General features: G+C 38.7%; 1 protein-coding gene across 8 annotated transcripts in view; it reads left to right on the plus strand.

Annotated features, from left to right (window-relative positions):
• The window catches only part of LOC109638234 (mitogen-activated protein kinase kinase kinase kinase 4), a 60966-nt gene extending 41026 nt beyond the window's left edge, over positions 1–19940 (plus strand). For 4 of the 8 annotated variants that reach the window (XM_069532086.1, XM_069532083.1, XM_069532089.1 and 1 more), the window contains 15 exons: positions 254–324; positions 1402–1481; positions 2773–2861; positions 2979–3073; positions 3708–3792; positions 4093–4269; positions 4806–4911; positions 5551–5706; positions 5913–6056; positions 6759–6893; positions 7021–7121; positions 8685–8834; positions 12680–12839; positions 13512–13651; positions 14555–19940. In XM_069532086.1, the coding sequence (XP_069388187.1) occupies positions 254–324; positions 1402–1481; positions 2773–2861; positions 2979–3073; positions 3708–3792; positions 4093–4269; positions 4806–4911; positions 5551–5706; positions 5913–6056; positions 6759–6893; positions 7021–7121; positions 8685–8834; positions 12680–12839; positions 13512–13651; positions 14555–14638 (1773 nt within the window). In that variant the 3' untranslated portion in view covers positions 14639–19940. The remainder of the gene's footprint in view (positions 1–253; positions 325–1401; positions 1482–2772; positions 2862–2978; positions 3074–3707; positions 3793–4092; positions 4270–4805; positions 4912–5550; positions 5707–5912; positions 6057–6758; positions 6894–7020; positions 7122–8684; positions 8835–12679; positions 12840–13511; positions 13652–14554) is intronic. The other 4 variants (XM_069532087.1, XM_069532084.1, XR_011244144.1 and 1 more) reach the window with 3 other exon arrangements.
• The last annotated feature ends 771 nt before the right edge of the window (positions 19941–20711 follow it).

A 20711-nucleotide genomic window follows, 5' to 3' on the forward strand; every position in this document is an offset into this window, starting at 1 on the left:
ATTAAAGATTTTATTGCATTTTCCTCTACAGCGTCTCAGGCACTGCTGAAGCTGTTGTCCACATCAAAACTGCAGAAACCTCCTTCTAATTAGCTCAGTCCCTGTTGGGCTGGACGTGAAATCCTTGTTCCAACCTATTAAAAGAGAAAATAAGTACTGGGGACCACTGGGTCTCAATCTTTATTAACCATTTGTTTTTATTAAGTCTGATAAATTGACTGTTGTTTTGCCCTTTGTCTCATGTAAATATCAGGTCCCAGAACGCACTACCTCCAAGTTTTACTGTAGAGAGCTGGTGATGGGACACAGGAGGGCTGCTTCAAGGTACAGCACTGTCACACTGTGTTCACACAGCATGCACAAGCAATACACAGACATCAATCCAATAATCTAAGAGCTGTAAGACTGTCATCAAATGAGGATCTCATTTAAGATATTTTTTTGGGCATAGTTTGTACTATCTCTGTGTGTTGTCATTGTTTCCAAATCATCCAACTGCAAACAAGACCAACATAGACTGAATAACTGATAGTAATCTAATAGCCTATAAATACCTTAGTCAGAATTTGTCTCTGCACACTAAAGACATGTACTGTATTTGCCTGTAGTTATTAAGATAAAATGGCATTTCAAGGGTAATTCTCTCTCAACCACTTCAAATCCTTTTCAGTGATGGGGAAGTGTAAGTAATTCTGGAATTCCAATGTGGTGTATGTTTTGTTTGTAGGTAAGCAATGCTTCACTGTTGATGTTTTATATTATTCATAATTATAATTTAGCTATGCAGCTCCCTTCAACTCTACACAGCTTCTTCTTGTCTTTTCATTGTTTTGATTTTATGTCCCACAACTTTACCTGTAATTAGTTTCAGTTACAACATTCTTGAGCTCTGGTGCATCAGTGCATTGAAATAAAGTTGTTTGTACTTTTACATTTTCTACAAGTTGCTCTGCAAATAAAACATTATTTCCACAGGCTCGTACTCTCTGTTTCATATACTTTTGGAAACACCTACCATCTAATTCTGAGCATCAGCTGAGCTGGTTGCCTAAAGCTGCAAATATCAGTGTCTGTAATCTTTGGGATTGTAACCATGCCATCAGCAGTTATTCTTCCTGCCAGAGTGAGTCTTTATTATTGTTAGGATTTATGTCACACTACAACTCAGTGTACTGGCATATACCATTAGAGAACAGTCTTCCATGGGTGAATCAGATTAGTTTAGCTTAGATGATTACTTCGATTAGATAAAACTAATGGTGAGGAAATTGGGTCATTGTGCAGTGGCAGCGTGAAGGATTTACTTCATTAGAATGGATAGAAATTCTTCATCACAATGTACCACTTGGTTTTTTTTAAGTCCACCTGTGTCACTCTGTGTGTGTCTCTCTCTCCATCTAGTGGCGGTCCAGTGTCTGCAGCAGATAATAGTGGAAGGTCCCAGTCTCACGTAGTCTCCTCTACCAGCAGCAAACCCCCAGGTCTGTGCAGACTTAACTCAGCTCCTTTTTAATGCTTATCCACATGCTGTGTTCTGCTGAATGAAAAGTTAAGACAAACCCCAGAAGGTGCAGGTTGGTTTAGTTCTGTTGAAAGATTTGAGAGATGCTAGTTGTTCAGTCACCTCCTGTGGTCTAAATCAGGGGTTCTAAAACTTTCCAGCCTTTAATTCCAAAAATAAAGTTGTCAGGGACTTGTGACCATCATCTCCTGAGAGTGTTGAATCATGCAAAGGGTATATGTTTGAGCTAGATTGCAAAAATAAAAAACTCACCCACATGCATGTCTGTGTTTCCTGTGCTGCTGTAAATTGTCCTACAGCAACTGATGAAGTTGTTAAGTTGTCAGAATCACTTAAGAGGTTGTGTATGTGTGTGCCCCCCATGCACATACACACACTCATAAACACATACACCAAATGTAGGTAGTCACACCAAGCCCACCACAAACAACATATACAGTGAATACACATACTCTAAGCAGTGAGAGTGTACAACACAGATTATAGGTTATAATCTTGTGTGTCTAGGAAAATAGATATCACATCTGTTATTAAGCTCCTCTTTTTGATGCTGCCCACTCACTTTGGCTCCTGGCCTCGGCCCTACTTGTTGTAGAGCCACAGATCAGAGATTCTCCTAGAGACTCATTCAGCTTTACTGTGGTGAAAAGCCTTTTGTTTGTTTCTGCAACTGAGAACAAGCTGCTTTGTTCTTTCAACTACATTGTAGTAGAAATGTTCATTTGTGACATTGATACATATATAATATATAATTTGATTATCTTGGGTGGGAGGCAAGAGATCGGTAACCTCTGTCTGGTGTATGGTGTTACCAATGCTGGTGGGAACTTTATTTTACATGAAAACCCATATGATTTGTCTAACAAAAAGATCCTTCCCTAAAAGTGTTCTATCAACTTCTGACACTCAGACTTAATTTGATCATCTGTCCTGAGAGATGCGATCACAAGTGGATGGCTCTGAATACTCTGGTAAAAACCTGGCATAAATATCTGCCTGATTGCTCCTCCAGTGACTACTTTTGATTCGAATCCTCCAAGCCACTGAAATATTGTTTGTGTCATTTCATCCATCTTCCTAAGGAAAACAGACTGTTCCACTGCACCCTATGTATGATCCCAAGCAAAGGCCACAATGTTTCATGGTGGCATCTCACCATCGTCAGGGCATGGGTTCAGTGTTTCACTTAATACTAATCTGTTGCTATTTTCTCGTGGCATAACTTCTGTTTGTGTGTGTGTGTTTCGTAGGTTACTTTAAGCTGGAGAGTCCTCTTCTACATCACCGTCACCAGCAGCACAGAAGCACAAAAGAAAACATGTCCGGGGGGCACGCACAAGTAAATTACCTTGACATTTTCACAGCAATGACCACATACGGCTGCTCTGACATTTCTTATGTGGCACATACCTGTGCATAAACTGATCTTTTGACTTTCCTCACCTCCATCATGCAGGGTGTAAAATCTGCTCTTGTCCGACTCAACAAAGCCACAGAATACTCCTCTTCCAGCGATGAGGTCGGCAGCAGTGATGATGAAGAGAGGAACAGGTGGGGATCTTCATCATCAGTATATCACCTGCGTTGATCTTTTTAAATCTAAAAAAACAGGGACTTCAAAATAAAGATGTCTTGCATACAAAGATTTGAGCGATTCTTTAAGTGAAACATGACATGTTGCTAGCAGAAGACATTTGTGGAGAATTAGTGTGAAGAGTCTCTATTCTGACTCAGATTTCTGCAGAGAAATCCTACTGTATATGTGAAGACGTTTCTGCTGAACCCACAAAACTGACAAGTTTGAAATATAGCAAATATAGAAAACGGGATTAAAACCCCATGCATGTATTTAAGGTTTATTTGAGGCATCTCAAACCTCGAGAATCAAACTGGGACAAGCTTAATCTGTCATTGGTTTACATTTTACATTACCACAAATGTGGAATTAAAGCAAAATGTATTATTGACATGATAAATTACATTTGAGTCTGCTTGGGAGAGAATAAAAAGATTAGTGTTTATTATTTTATTATTATTTTTACTATTATTATTATTATTTTATTTCAGTAAGTTACTCAGCCTTGTTTTTATTGCCATTGGATGAATTGATCTTGTTCATAACTAATAAATAACAAATGAAGTCTTGACTCTTTTCTAAACTCCTGACCGGTCTCTGTGCTCCAAGGTCTGCTCTGTCCAATGGAAAAGGGAAATACTACAGAAGAATACCTGATGGTATTGTCCTGCAACCACACCACAATCTGCAACAGGTACCCTGCACACAAACACACAAACACATGGACACTAACCTGTTTCCTCTCCACACTTCTCCCTGCATCTTCATGTTTAACAGCTGAAGGCAGCAATGTCCATCCTATACTGTTAAAACCACATTTTGTAAATGGTTGCATAGGGGTTCACAGGCTCTGTGGTTATTGAATGAGTTAAAATATAGAACTTTTTAACTATATAAAGAGGTTGTGCCTTATTGATGCCTGTCTGTCAACGGGGCTTCAGCCGTTCCATCACTTTATTACTACTGTGTGTGTCTGTGTGATTGTATTGTACAGACTTCTCGGATGGGTTCTGACGATACTTACCTGCTGCCAGACCTTCTTCAGAAAACCTCCTCTTGCAGTCCTAACCATAATGCACTGTGCCAACAGCAGCAAACACATGAACTCAGCTACTCGCAGTCGCCCACAGCCCCTCGATGCCCCACACATCAGGAACTAAATTCAGACACGGTAAACAGAATGTACAGTCGGACAGACACAAGGAGACAGTCAGAGTCTGTCTTCAGAAATTAGGCATTTAATAAATACATCCACTGGAAAAATTTATTATTAAAATGATTGATTCTGGTTATTGACAGTGAAATACCTCTGTAAAACATATGTCTTTGTGATGATAAAAGGCTGAATATTCTTAATAGTTAATAAGCATTTGAGAACATTGTCCATTGTCAAAGCTACTTAACATGTTTAAGAATAATATTCTGACTATTTGCACCAGTTCAATTTTTCCGCTAGAGGGAGGTGGTGGCACAGTTTTGGTGCTTTCTTATCAGTATTTATGTGTCTTAGTAGGACTGTAGTAGTATCAGTCTTCATATTAACACAGTCAGCCATGTGTTTCATATGTCCGTCATATCAACCAGTTATTTGCTGAAATTGTTGTTAGGGAGTAAAAATAGAAGAAGAATCTGATGGTTGTTGAGCTTTGAAGGTTGCATACTTGTAGTCACTGCAATATACATTCTTACTGTGGTTCTACTCATCAGGCTGTCAGCAGTCCTACTGGTAAAAGCACCTCCTCCTCATCTTCCTCCTTCCTGTCCTTCATCGATCCAAGATTGATCCCCATGTCATCACCACCACAGAGCCCCAGTGAGTAAAAAAAGTTTTTAATCAATATTTTCAAAACAGACACAAGTCAAAGCTGAGAGCTCAACCTGATCTCATATATAGAATCACATGAGGGGAGAGTTATTACATTACATAGGAAAGTTTGTCTTGTGTCCAGGACACAAACAAAACAACTTATGAATGTACACATCATCCACATGCATTTGTTAAATCCAGCCCATCAATTCCAGAAATATAAAGAACCAAAAGAAAAAAATAATTATATAAAGAAAATAACTACAGTATATAAACAAAATGTGGTTAAAGTCCAGGTATCCATTTGCGTCGGCATTTTGAGTTATTTTGTCGCAGTTTCTCAATGTGTGTGACAGAGACAAGTTCATGCAGCCAGTTCCTAGAGTATGGTGTAGTTGATCTGTTCCAGACTTTGTTAATGATAAATTAAATAGTTCTCAGAACATCCAAATACAGCCAAGTCCCTGTCAGGAGAGACCATCTGGTGATAGACCTCAGAAAAGAAGGGAACACCTGTTGACCAAAATGAATCGATTAAAGGACAGCTCTAAAATAGATGGAACAATGTGTCATAATTTATATTAATAATCTGTTTTTTTCATGAGGTCATCATCATGTTTTTGTGAACTGTCTGCTCTCATGTAGCTGGTGTTAAGGGTGAGCCAATCAAAAGACAGAACCACAGGAAGGGCTCTGTGGTGAATGTGAACCCGACCAACATTCGACCACAGAGCGACACTCCAGAGATCCGCAAGTACAAGAAGAAGTTCAACACAGAGGTTCTCTGTGCAGGACTATGGGGTTTGTAGTTCAGCATCGCTTGTTTTTGTTACTTTGAAATACAGTGATGTTTCACTGATGTTCATACAGTCACACCAGAAGCTGGCATGGTATTTGTGGTGCATCAATATCCAATATTCAGATTTACTAGTGTCGCACAGAGAGATAGATGCATGGCCCAGCATTTTGCTTGTGAGTGTAAGGTTTGTCTCTGTTCTGCTGCATAGGTGTGAATCTGCTGGTGGGGACAGAGAATGGTCTGTGGCTGTTGGACAGAAGTGGTCAAGGGAAAGTCTACTCTCTCATCAGCAGGCGAAGGTTTCAGCAGATGGATGTTCTGGAAGGACTCAATGTGCTCATCACTATATCAGGTAAATGTTACCTGAGAACATTTGTCTTACCCTCTAGACTGAAACAGAGAGAAACAGAGAAGCCACCGTCATCTCAAAATATCAGAATATAGTGAGGAATAGTGGGGGTTTGTCTTCTGTCGTGATGTAGATTGTCTAATAACTATAGTCACATATCTTCTGGCCTTGCTAATGGTAATATTTGAAGAATCAGGTATGCCATCAGCACTTGGTTGATTTTTCATCCCAAAGAAAATTGAGAAATAAATTTAAGTAAAATCAAGGATTCACAAATTTGCCTCCACTGTCTCGAATTCCCCTCTGTCAGAACCTGATTCAAGGCTGGACAAAGTAGGCGAGACCACACGAGTTTAAACTAAAAATAAGTTTATTTAAAGAAATGAACAGGAACTGTAAATGTAGAAATCAAAGTACTACCAAAACCAAGTGCTGTGGAAGCCATGGGGGAGAGAGAAACTGGCTGAATGTTGCCAGCATTTATCCTGCGGCCAGACCAAGCGAGGGGAATCTCCCTGACGATCAGGCCCCTCCCATCAGGTTCCTGCAGGGATAGGCCTGCTTTGAGATTGTCGTCACACTTCCTTTTACCTACACTCCAGCAATGTTGTTGCAATAATGTTTTTTTTTTTTTTAAATAAATGTGTTTCTTTTTCCAGTTGAATTGGCACAAAGACCTCTATGATAACATTATAACCGCCCTAGGTAAAAAGAACAAGCTCCGTCTGTACTACCTGTCCTGGTTAAGGAATAAAATCCTCCATAATGACCCAGAGGTGGAGAAGAGACTGGGTTGGACCTCAGTAGGTGACCTGGAGGGCTGTGTACACTATAAAGTGGGTAAGTACCCACTTCTAAGTTCTTATTTAAGAGCACTATAGACCATATTCACACGGCTCACATATTCCTCTGACATTAAGCTCAGGGGGGGAAGTTACAGTCTTGTAAAGGTGTCTTTGTTTTTCAGTGCGTTACGAGAAGATAAAGTTCCTAGTGATTGCTTTGAAGAATGCTGTGGAAGTGTACGCCTGGGCCCCAAAACCCTACCACAAGTTCATGGCCTTCAAGGTTGGTAACATTGGGTCATGTGTCTGGTATCAGGGTGAAAGAATTGTATAGAAATTATTTCAAGTAAAACTTGGTGAATAGTCATTACATTTACACACTTCTTAGAGCAGTGGTGGAGGAATTACTCAAACATTTTACTGTGTAAAAGTACAACTAGATAGGCAAAAAGGTACTCGGGGTAAAAGTACTGCATTAATGTTTCTACTTGAGTAAGAGTATAATATAATATATATAATAATACGTATATATAAGTAATTGCTATTAAATATATTTAGAATTACGGATGAGTCTCTGCAGTGGGTTCATCCAAATTCATTTGAGGTGTTTCTTCTTCAGCTGGGTTGTAAAATTACCTGCCTGCTCTGATTGGATCAGTGAACCAATAACCCTCTCTGATTACTTAAAAGTATAAAATGAAAAATATGTAAATATAAATCAACAATGTGAACATGTGACACAATGCATCTTAAAAAACGTAGTAGAGTAGAAAGTACAGATATTTGCTGATATATGTTGTGCTTGAAAATAAATGTACTGAAGTAAAGTACAGATACTTAAAAAATGTACTTAAAGGTACAGTGTGTAGAATTTAGTGATATCTAGTGTTGAAATTTCATGTTGCAGCTGAACACCTCACCTCACCCTCATCTGCCAAACATAAAAAAGAACCTGTGGCAGCTTCAGTTGTCATAAAACTCAGAAGGTGTTTAGTTTGTCCAGTCTGGACTAATGTAAAAAACATGGCAGCCTCCGTAGAGAGGGTCCCCTCGATGTTAATCTAAAGTATTTCAATATAAAGGACCTTTTCTGGGGTAAAGAAAACTACAATTCATACAATTTAGACGAAATGAACTAGTGAAAACATTATGAGGATTATTCTACATTAGATTTCTGCCAATAGTTCCCTTTCTTCTCAATCTTACACACTGGACCTTTAAGAACAGTAACAAAGTAAATGTCTTACTAATGTATTCACTTTTCCCTCATAATGTATGTGAGGCTTGAACTCCGGTAGTGTTGAATATTCTCGTTTCTTCAGTGACAATTATTAATTCTGAATTGGCCAAACAAACAGGTTAACAATGTTTTCCTCAGTTGTCCTTTCTCTCTTTACATCTAGTACAAAACACTGATTGTCGTGGAACAAAATATCTAATCTAATAGGGTCACTTCCACATTTTCACATGCACGGGCTGAAACACCCAGGCTGTAGGAGTTTATACACACAGAATCCCGGCAGAGCAGTGTCCCATTTCTTTGTGTCCTTTGTGGCCTGAGCTACTTTTTCCACACTTCATAGTTTAACCCTCTCTCTTTAGAAAATGCCAAAAATACACTTGAAGCTCTCATTCGGAGTTAATAGCATGACTATTTGAGGAAGTCCATCTTTATGAAACTGCTCTTAAAATTCTAAAAGTCATTGATAATTGATTATCAATTTAGTGGCTCTGGTTACACTGCTGATGTCACTTTATATTTTGAGAATTTATCAGTAAAGATAATGATTGAACCCTTAGAAGGTTTTCACACCGTCCTTATTCTAACTCATCACATTCTAAACAGTCTTTCAGGTCTCTGCCTCAAAAGCCACTGTCTGTTGACCTGACAGTGGAGGAAGGTCAAAGACTGAAGGTCATCTACGGTTCCTTGTCCGGGTTCCACGCCATCGATGTTGACTCTGGAACACCATACGACCTCTACCTGCCTACTCATGTAAGAGTCTCCGTTTTACATATGTATACTTATTTTTATTTTTTTTGATGTACTCTGTACACAGACGCCTAGTTAAAGTGGCATTTAATAAAAGGCAGAGGCATCTCCGGGGCTGCACTCTCTTTGTAGAAAACAATGTAGGCAGTGTTCAGGATTGTTTTAGTGCTTCCTCCAGTAATGAACTGTTCGAGCAAAGACATCTTCGATCTCTGAGGTTGTACACATGATATAGAAATCTCATTCTCCCTGTAGTTGGAGATCTTTATCATACCTGACTTTGATTTTGGCCCACATTTGTCTTCTATCCCCCAGCTGTTAACTTTCTATTCCAACAGCTCACCTCTCTCCCCCTCAGTCCCTCAGGATGCTCTTCTCCTCCTCCTTGTCCTCCTCTCACTCTCAGCCTACAGATGTCTCTAGCTTCTCTCTTTATTCCTCACAGTTGTTCCTCCATCCACCCCCTCCACTCTCCTCCCACTCAGTCTATAGCTGTTACACTCTTTTCTCTTCCTTTTGCATCCATCTCTTCATTTTCCTCCTCCCACTCTATCATCCAATGTTGCATCGTTCATTTGCTCCCCCTCCTCTCTGTCTGTATTTCTGTCTCTAGTCCGGTTGTGAGCAGAACTGATAAAGGAATGTTGTGACTCATGCTCACATTTCTGTTTAGACATTGGACTTCATGCAACAACATGTTCGTATAGATGGGTCAAGTGTGTGTGTGAGGCAATGAGGACTGACTGAAACAAAGTACTGAGCAATGATATCTGATCAGATTTTACTCATTTGGAATAATAAACTAGAAAATCAATTAATATTTTTTTATGTAGGGGGTCAGGGGACATCAGCTGATTAGGTGATCCTTCAATGAATCCCAGGACACGTGGTCCCTGTGATAAAATCTCAAATACATCACTTTTGAACCTAAAGCTGTCCACAGAAAATAACCCTTGTGTTGTCATAGTGATACATCAGGTTACCTCAGCTCGAACAAACAGTGTGCATCAAGATTCATGGATATTCACAAGGCAGAGGAGCTTAGAGACACTGTCAGAAAGAAATGTAGGATCCAGCGATTTGTGGCTTGACCCGTATGAGGGTCCAGAGTAGAGACAGATAGTAAGTTCCGGTGGACTTAAAAGTAAATATTAATCTTTTATCATAATGAGATTTACATTTCTAGTTTATGTTGTGAGCACCCACTCTCTATTACAATGAATGTCTTTGCTATATGTCTAACAGTAAATGCATTCAATGACTAAGTATTTCACGTATTATCAGTGTTAAAGTTGTGTTGGTCATATTTCTTTAATTTACCTATAAATATACCTATTATAATGGCTCAGAGTCTGTAAACTTTTGCTATTTCCATGTCCAATAAGGTTTTTGTGAATTAAGTTGTCTTTAAATGCAGAAAATAATTGCCCACTGCTGGTACAATTAAAAAGGCAGTTGATTTGTTTCCCTCTCCTCAGCTGTATGTGGGCATGTAGAGCTCACTGTAGCTTCTGGTGAGTCATACTCACATTCAGATTCAAACACATCCTGTTATTTTTTTCTTTAGCTCAGGATATCACAAAGTAGTCACACTTCACATTTTTCTTTTGTAAGATGAAACAAGTATTTCTATATTAAATTATGTATTTATTTGTTTTGTTGGTTCATATACCAGAATTTTTAAATACTGTGTGCTCATATAGTGTTGAGTGAGTGGGTGGATGGAGAAATGTTGTGTGAAACATTTTGTGAAATACTTCTCAGTTCAGGACAGAGCAAGAGCAGGTCATAACACACACACACACAAGCGAGCATAACCCAACATGTGCTACTTGCTGTTAGCAAGTTGAAGATGGAGCAAGAGAAATGTATGACGAGAGAGAAATAAGCTAAAAATACATCCTGTGTGTGTGTGTGTGTGTGTGTGTGTGTGTGTGTGTGTGTGTGTGTGTGTGTGTGTGTGTGTGTGTGTGTTCCATCACTCTGGTATATTAAGCGAGTCTTCACACAGCTTCCTACTACACCGGTGCCTTATACTTCTGCTGCTGCAATATCTTTTCACCCCGAAAGCCTCGCTCATTCTCTTTTTTTTTTCCTTTTCTCTCTTACACACACACACACACACTCAGCTACAGTGTACTTAGAAACCCACTCACCTATACTTCAACATGCTCATAGTTCACTTTCTTTGAGTACTCTTACAGACACTTCACACTCCCAGGATTTCTCTGTAGCTGCACATCGTCTGTACTCTGATTCACACTCATCCTCACACACACACACACACACACACACACACACACACACACACACACACACACACACACACACACACACACACACCTCCTTCTCTTCCTACATTGCACATCTTTCCACAAACACACACACCCACACACCCAACTTGCATCAACAGTAGAACACATTCACACAACACTGTGTCATTGTCAAAAGCAATTCACAAAAACAAGCATAACCCACATTTCACACACACAAATGCACCACTCACCCACTTGAAGACGCACATACACACACACATGCACACAAGCATCTTCCATTGTTGCCTGCAAACTATGTCACAATGCTGATTCCAAGGCAGAGGATTAAGATTGCGTTGCGTCTGTGGATGCCTGTTCTGATGCTCAGGATCGTGGTGGCTCACACTCTGGTAATGTACGAAACATTGACCTGCTGTTTGTTACAGAGCTCTGGATTCTGATTAACTCTTTATATCTTTTTTCCGATGGAGCTTCGTTGTTGAATTTAAACAGGGATTCCCTGTTTAGGTTAAGATGTGAGCTTCTGCAGAGTTTCGTCCTGAGTAGTTTTATTTCTAGTAGAAATATGTTTGACAGATGCTGACATATTGTTTCTAGACTTTTCTTCTCAGTAGTAGATTTCTCAACTAACGGTTTTCTTCCTTTTTTTTCTTCAGAATTATTTTTGCCTAGCTTTCCTATAAAGTACGTTGAATTCGTCTGAAATGCATTTTCCTGAATTATTGCATAAATGTTATTGACTTGACTTGATCCATGTTTCTAGATTGGAAGAGATGTGTTCCTGAACTGTTAAAGAAATGTCAGATAAATGTCTTTGGGTTGGTTGCACAAACTTCTTAGACAAACCCCTGGTTGGGTAACTTTCTGAACTATTTATTCTAGTCAGATAAACATTTCTGAACGGTTTAGAGAAATGTTTCTTTCCTGCATAGAGAAATGTTAATGCATATTGTTATTTTAATAAGGATCCTGGTTGCTGGCTAAAATCTAAAAAGATGAAGGGTCATTTAAAAGATTTGTCAAACTGAACGTTTTTGCTAATAAGCAGCAGATATTTAGCATTTGACTGTTTTAAGGTTTGGGTCATTTTTTATAAAATAGCACTGAAATTGGTCATGAACTGACCTTCATGCTTCAATCAGGGGCTTTCAACTGTATGAGTCTCATTTTTGAAAGAAGTCCAACTATATCTGTGCACTCACAGTCTATCTCATTGTATTTTAATAGAATGAATCCACCTCTCCCCCTTTAAATCAAATTAAATGTTGTATTTTTATTGTAGTCTTTTACTGTAAACTTTCTTAATTCTGGTCGTTTTCAATTAGTTAACCTGAAGAATAAAAACAATAACAAGAGATCATTGTTTTTGGCTTTAGAACTTAAAGACATTGTCAGTAACATCTGAACCAAAAGACTTTGAGACAATTGTTATCTTTGAGATGTGCCTTTATGTTTTATGTACAAAGAAGTGTCCAAACATTGAAACACACTAAAGTGTTTGAAATTGCACCACAGTTTTTGGTTGGTTGTTTTTTTGTTGTTGATTTTGAATGGATTGTGTTTGGTTCACAGATCCAGGGCTCCATCCGTCCCCACGCCATCATCATTTTGCCAAACAGCGCTGGAACGGAGGTTCTGGTTTGCTACGAAGACGAGGGCGTCTACATTGACACCTACGGCCGCATCACCAAGGATACAGTGCTGCAGTGGGGGGAGATGCCTGCATCAGTCGGTACCTTTCATTCACACACACCCAAACGTAGAGCTGTGCAATATGAGCAAAATCTATTTCCCTTATAGACATCACATTATGTCAGCCAGCCTCACTAATGGACACAAGGAGTGTGCATATTGTTTTTCACAGGCATGAAATGATAACACACACAAAATTATCAAGTATATTAGTATACACAGTGTTTGTGTTCCAAAGTTAATATTAAATCATTGAAACAGCTAGAGTTTACTAGCTTCACTGTTTCTAGACCAGGAGGTGTCCTGAGCACTGAGGACTTACCCTGAACCAGATTCTATAAAGACAGATCTGGGACAGGCTGAACTAAAAATAAAATGGTTTGGATTCTCAATGTGAGCACGTAGGCTTCAGTAGATGGGTCATTATTCTCACAAGGACAGTCTGTGGGGAATATATTTACACACACTGACACAGTCTTGTCCCCATAACTTCACAGGACATTACATTGACTTACATTGATTTCCTGGAGACTTTTACTTTAACCATCGTTACTACTTGCCTATCCTGATTTTTGTTGACCTGGTACCACTCCAAAATGGCTATTTCAGCAGATGGTGCCATTATTGTTTCTGAGGCCTCAGCAATTTGAACACACACACACTTTCAACCTTAACTCTACCTATCTGTCTCTCTCTATCTCTCTCTCTCCAGCCTACCTGCAGTCTAACCAGGTGATGGGTTGGGGAGAAAAGGCCATTGAACTGAGGTCTGCCAACACAGGAAACCTGGAGGGAGTGTTCATGCACAAAAAGGCCCAGAAACTCAAGTTCCTTTGTGAGAGGAATGACAAGGTAGGAGTTACAAACACATCAGTTCATTTATTATCTAAATGTAAACCTTCAAATTTGATCGAGTAATAAAGGCTCAAATGTTCAGTCAACAGTGCTATAAAGACTACAGTTCTGTTTGCTGTGGCCACGGATATAAAGCAAATGTCATGTTAAATCAAGTTGTTTGTATATGTTTATATGGATATAGTATGTTGTTTAAAATATATAAATATGGTATTTATACTAAATGAGCTTCCATTATCTTATACTTAATAAAAAAATTAGGAAGCACCAGTATCACTTATTCTTGACCTAAGAAATATTAGTTCTTGAATGAAGGTTCACTCACTAGATTTCTCTCAGAACTTTCAGCCACACACGGCCACGCAGTCCTAGCAGGTGCACTTGTTTGTTTTCATATCAAAAAAGTAAAACATGCTGACAGCTGAACAGTCTTCAGGAAAAAACTCAATCTGCTGAGATATGGCTCAAAGTCCCCGAAGAAATCTAGCTTGTGGACTTAGAGGAAGATTTTTTTTCTGTTGTGGCTTGAGATAAAATATATGTTGTCAACCATATTACTCATCTATTCTTGACAACATAACCTCAGTAACACCTGCTACAGGATTTTCAAATCTTAACTGGTTTTAAAAAAGTGGGAGACCAAAGACATAACGACAGATGTGATTTTGAATCTTTTAATCATGAGAACACACACTAGATGATCCAGTAGAGATGCCAGACCACACATTTGGCATTTAAACAGACCTTTTCTGAGCAGTGATTTCAGAGAACTGGGAGGGCTAAATCCGACCAAAGAATCGTGCAGATTATCCCCTGCTGTGCAGCAGCAATGACCCACAACCAGAGTAACATTTGTGGACATTCAATGTTGTTCCTAAACCTGAGTCTGTCTTGCTGCAGGTGTTCTTCGCCTCGGTGCAGTCGGGAGGCAGCAGTCAGATTTACTTCATGACTCTTGGACAGAACACTCTGTTCAGCTGGTAATGACTGGACCTGTGAACTCTGGGATCAACTGGTGATGTCTGCCTATTTTATTCTGTGATCGCCTGGTGATGCCTTTTTATATTTGTGCAGACTCGTGTTGACCTCCACGGGCAGAAGACAAGGATCAATTAATTCTCCTGGATGCATCACTCATGTATAGTTTCCATGTATGGATCCATAGTTGAGTTGATCATGATGCCAGCGGCAGCACAAAATGCTTGAATCCATCACCCCATCCATGATTTTTGAAGCCTGGGAACACTTCCTCCTGAGCGACAGCAGCACAAAAATCGGGACGTCACTGCTGCCTCACTTGTCCATGAAGGAGTCATTTTTTACATGCCTGATCAGTTTGATCATCATTTGGTCATTTTTGGTCCTGTTTTCTGAAAAATCCACATGGAAGCAAAATTGATGGATTGATTCAGTTGAATATGTGGTGAGTTCTCATGAACACCAGATCACTGGTCAACATCTAGGCCTCAAGATTCCTCTACACATCTGTCAGACACCACAAGTCTGTTCAGTTTGTACCATATTCAGCTCATCTCTCCAGGATCAGTTCACTTTTTCTGAAGGGCTCCATTGTAACGGTAACTTTGCTAGTTATATCTGTCATTCACTTATATCCATTTGCCTGGCTGTGGCGTGTAACTGGATCATCTACTTCACTCGCATGCAAGCAGCCACTGTGTGAAAAGGAGTGAAAGCGACAAAAGAAGCTGTTTATCAACCTCATTCCCTCTAAGGACATGATCTGGGCATTTTGGGCCAGATGTTGGGGCCAAAATGTTGACTAAGTTGCACTGTCACCTTGTTTCATCCCACTTTTTTTTTTTGACAGTTACTCTGGGTGACAGTGAGTCAGCCTGACCATTACCATTATAGACCCAATCAGTTACATTTAGCTGTATCCTTAGCTGTAATTATACTGTCCATGCAAACCTTATAGTCAGGACAAATGTCAGTATTGAGATGCATAATACCATTGCACAATAGTTCTCTTTGACTATTCACAGACGATTCTGGTCCTAATTAATGAGCTGTATTTCAACTTCTTTCTCTGCTTAGCCTGAAATCAGTTGCTAATTCAGCCAGTTCATTTTCTTGCGCACTCCCTTTGGATCAGTCCTCGCTGAGCGTTCACTCTATTTCAGATCTGCACTATTTTACTTAAATCTTATTATGATTTGATTAAGGACCTGGAAAGCCTTTAACTTTACTGTAGGAGCCATAATTCAGATGTACAGCATAAAAGGTAAAGACACAAATCAACTTATCTCAAAAAGGCAGTGAATGCTTTTTTTTGTTTTCTTGCATCTATTGTAAAGCATAGGATGTATATACTCCTGTAAGCACTGTTTTCTATATATTGTATAATTGACATATTTATGTACAGTATTTGTACAGAAGTATAGGCTTATGAATGTGAAATTCTATCCCAAAGCAGACTTTAGACATGTTATTTCCATGATCCTAGAACATTAGTGAACATGGACTTGAACCTGAAGGCTCATATCCATGTTTACCATGTTCACGATCAACAAATGTATCATGTGAATTCTGTTTTGTGGTTGATTTTCTCCTAACATGTAGAAGTCAGGCTCTTTGCACAATGGCCTCTCTGTACATGTTTTCTGTAATATATCATACTTTGAAATTATTTTTACTTTTCAAAGTGGGAAACATTTTAAGTCATTCTGCAGTCCAGTCTGTGTATAAGAGATTACTGCTAGCCATTGGCTTTAGATCTGTTTCTTTCACCACCCAACATGTAACAAACACTTGTTTTGAATGGATCACCTTGAGAAAAAACCTTTTTTAGTTGACCCTGGGTCTGAAAAGATGCAATTAGCTGTGGTGAAAAAAGTGAAAAGGCCTGTTTTATTTTGTTTTAAGAAACCAAAGATCAAAGGCTTTGATTTATTGGCTTCCTTGATAACTAATGAAAAGAGATTTGACGAAAAATAATCTATGTCTGCACACATAGTTTGAGGTGTAATATTTAACAATGTTCAAAAGACTCCAACCAACATATCAGCCTACAAACTCCCCTGGACTAGAGTGTCTTGCTAATTATTACAAATATGCAAATTAATGTTGCTAGCATTCTTACATTTAATAGCCTACATTTATGTTTTAGACAGTGTTAGATTTGGGTAAAGTGAAGAAGTTATTGGGTTTTACCTTCAAATGTGAATTTTCAATTTATTCATTTCAGATTCATTTTCACTTTACCAGTCTTTTTATTCCTTCATCAGATTTAGCTTAAACAGCTAGTTATACATTTCTCTCTATATGTAATTACTCTTGAGTTTTGTGACTATCAGACATTGTGCCAAATATTTTATATCCAGTGATACATTGAGTTTTTATTGATGTAATATTAGAGCAGCTGGTTCTGTGAGAGTAATTTAAACTGGACTCTGATATCGCTAAGTCGCTACCAGATATCTAGTTACACAAGAATTTAAATATATGCTGACAGTCGCAGAATACTAGCTAACATGGGCTAAATATTTTAGAACTATGTGAGCTACATAGCCTAATGCAGAATATCTAATTAGCATGTGGCTAAAATAGCAAATGAGCAAGCTAACATTTACTGAGCTGTGTAAAGTTTCAACACAATATGACCAAACTATTTTTCACAACCTATTGGTCCAAAATGGTGGCGATCATTTCAAACCTCTTTATATAATACAATATTGTGTAATAATCTCTTACCAATTCAAATCAATTCAATATTAAGCAAGTCACAAGGGTTCGCTTTTTTATTTTTAAATCTTGACAAATGCGTTCAGATACAACACATCAAAATGATCTGTCTGGCAGAAGAGTAGTGCTACTCAGTGTCAGATTTGTTTGGATCCTGATCAAGACTCTGGCCATTAAAGTCTACATAAGACAAAATCAGTCTTTAACCACAAAAGTGGGTTCACCAATTGTCCAATGTACAGTAAAGCCTGTCTTTGCTTCTCCTGTATATGCATGCGTTTACATGTACGTGCATACAAACAAGTCATTACCAAAAGCTACTTCTTTCATTCATTAGATGATATAGCCAATTTATTAATTTTTTTCAGAATTGGTATGAATGTTCATTTAAATTTGGATTCAAGTATTGTTGTAGCAATAATGTATTTGTATGAATACCAATTATATAATTGTATGCAATTATATTACAATGACAGATCTGATCATAATTTGGACTTAAATCTAGTATTACATTTTGTCTTGAGTTTAGGGTTATGTTTTGTTGATAATATAAATAAGTTTATTTTCTTTACATCCTTACGTTTCTTTTAATCTGTATCTTTCTTCCACCTACTCCAAGAAACAGCACAGAAATCAGCTCCTATACAAATTTAAATCAGTGTCGTGTGTTGATCTGAAATAATCCAGTGAGGATATCTTTGTGATTTTTAGATACGGACTTCTTCTGCTGCACTTTGTCGTCTGCTGAACATTTGACTGTAGCTCTGTCACTAATGAGAGAGAGAGAGATCAGTGCACTTCCTCCTACACCTTCCACTGTTTCAGGCTCCCTGTGACTCACTTCTCCATCTCTCCCACCACCTCCACTTCTCTCAATTTGTCAACACATCTCTTCTCTCTGCTAAGTCTTATTCCCTCTGCTCTCACCTCAGCCTATCTGCTCTCATCTCGCCCTCTATAGTGTCTATCACCATTATCAAGATCAGTTTGTTCCTCATGTCTTATTCTAGATCCTCTTTCTTTCTCTTGTGTCAAATCCCTCCATTCACCCACAGCCCACCTTCAGCCTATTGAGGACGTTTTTGCTAGTGTGACTGAATTGATATGTGAGAATTAAGACGTTATCTATGAGGCACAGGAGAATGATGTATGACAAAGGCTGCCATGCAGTCTAATTCTATGTTATGATACATGTTAGATGTGTAGTGTGTGACATTTCTTAACTGATACATGCATCACATTATTTCCTTTACACCACAACACTGTCCCTCTATATCCCATCTCACATGTTTGAAAACTGTACCGATAGTATGAAGAAAACCGTAGATCTGGCCCAATCCTGTCCTTTTGCTGTTTGTTGGAGTGGGATGAAACATGATGCAGAAAAGTTATTGAATATGCATTAAGTTTGCCATGTTCCCTAAAAGTAAGGTTATGTAACTTGTGGCAGGTGCACAACAACGCTAAATGCTAAAACATAACATAAACACAGGTAGAAGAGATTCATAAGGTTAGTGACTGAGTAATGTCACATGCTTGACAATATCTTAGGTTTGCTAACATTTGCCACTGTAGGTTACCATGGACATACCAGACAGAGTCAGGCTCTAGAGGATATAGAACTGATCACAGGTGCATTCTGTTTATTAAACCTTTTTTTTGTTTCTTCTTTCAAAAGTTACGTAGTTCTGTTTTAAGTGCTGCAAGTGTTATTTCCAGGCTGTGTAGGAACAAGAGTCCAGTTGAGGAATGCAGGTCTAAAGAAAGTGTGTGTTTGTGTGGGAGTGTGTGACGTAGACTGCGAGCAGATGTCGACTAAAGCGTAATTGAGTCTGCGAGGGAAGGTTAAGCAGAGTTAGAGGATGACGAGGGTGGCTGGAGTGAGATGTCGCCTTACAGAAGGAACTTGGATGTAGCTTAAAAACACATTTGAAAAAAGGAATTTACTGCAATCCTCTAAGCACAAAGTCAATTCAAGAAAACGTTGAAAGTCAAACTATTAACTGAGCTGACAGAGCCTGAGATGGAGCGCCAGACTGCACATGTGGATTGACAATTTATAGACGATGATGGTTTTGATGAAGTGAGGGAAGAAGAAGAAGTGAGGAAGTTTAAGGGGGCCACAGTGATTGTGATGAATTACTTATCTATTGGTCGGATGAATCCTGCTGCTTGATAACAACAAATGTTAAACACCAATAGGCTGATAGCAATTTACTAGTACTGTCTTTTTACTGGGATATTTTCCAGATGTTGAGATTTAGCCAATAATTTACAACTACTGTCAGTATTTTGAAGTTATTTTTCAGTGGAGACTTACAGGACAATTGTGTTGAAATTTCACAGAAATTGAGATTATTAAAAAAACATGTTAATATTATGTATTCCAGAATATATATTTCATTTTGATTTCATTCCTCTCATGTTGTAAGGATGATTGTTACTTTTGCACTGGACCTACAGTATGTTTGATTGACTGACATTGACTGTACCCTTCTTACTTTGAGGTGAACACACACTTGTGTTTCCATGTAAAGATGCAAAAGACATTGAGACAGCAATAAAAACATTGAATTGAGTCAAATGCTGCTGTGTCACTGTTTGCTTCAAAGGTCATAATGACGTGTTTTGTTTTAGTTTGATCCACCCACAGCTTCGTTTAACACTGACTCATCAGAAACCTTAAATCCCATTTACTTCTGAAATACCTGTTCGCAGGCTTTAACGTCTCCATGCCGGAGAGCCAGTGCCTGAAGCCATTATGTTTTGGTGTTGTCTGTCCATCTGTCCCATTTTATCTCAAGAAGCCTTGAGGAAATTTCTTCACATTTGGTAGAAAGGTTCATTTTGACGTATTGGTGAGCTGATGATAATTAGTTTGTCAAAGATCGAGGTCGCTGTTAGGTAACAAAATACGTTTTTGGTCTTGTAAGCGCAACATTTTACAAACACCTTGAGAGAATTTCTTCAAACTAGGCACAAATGTTCACTTGTTCCCATTCTTAGATTTGATTGGTCAAAGGTCAAAGTCACTTGGTTTCAAAAAAGATGGTTTGGCATTTTTTGGCTTTTTGTACAGGGTATCCATAGTTTACCTTGAGAAAATGTCTTCACATGTTGACCAGTTGTCGCTTGGACTCAAAGATGAACTGATAAGATTTCAGTTGTCAAAGGTCATAGAGAGTCATTCCCCAAAAATATATGTCGACTGAAACTGCTCCGGTTCATAGAGGCGTTCAACTGCAGGGTGGGAATTGTTGTTTCTGTTGACCACACTGTTATTGAAACAAAAGTTGTTGCTGGTACCGGGAGCATTTGCTGTTTTGATTTCCTTACGGTGACCTGATCAACTGAT

The sequence above is a fragment of the Paralichthys olivaceus genome, chromosome 9 (assembly GCF_024713975.1).
Source record: "Paralichthys olivaceus isolate ysfri-2021 chromosome 9, ASM2471397v2, whole genome shotgun sequence".
NCBI classification, from domain to species: Eukaryota; Metazoa; Chordata; class Actinopteri; order Pleuronectiformes; family Paralichthyidae; genus Paralichthys; species Paralichthys olivaceus.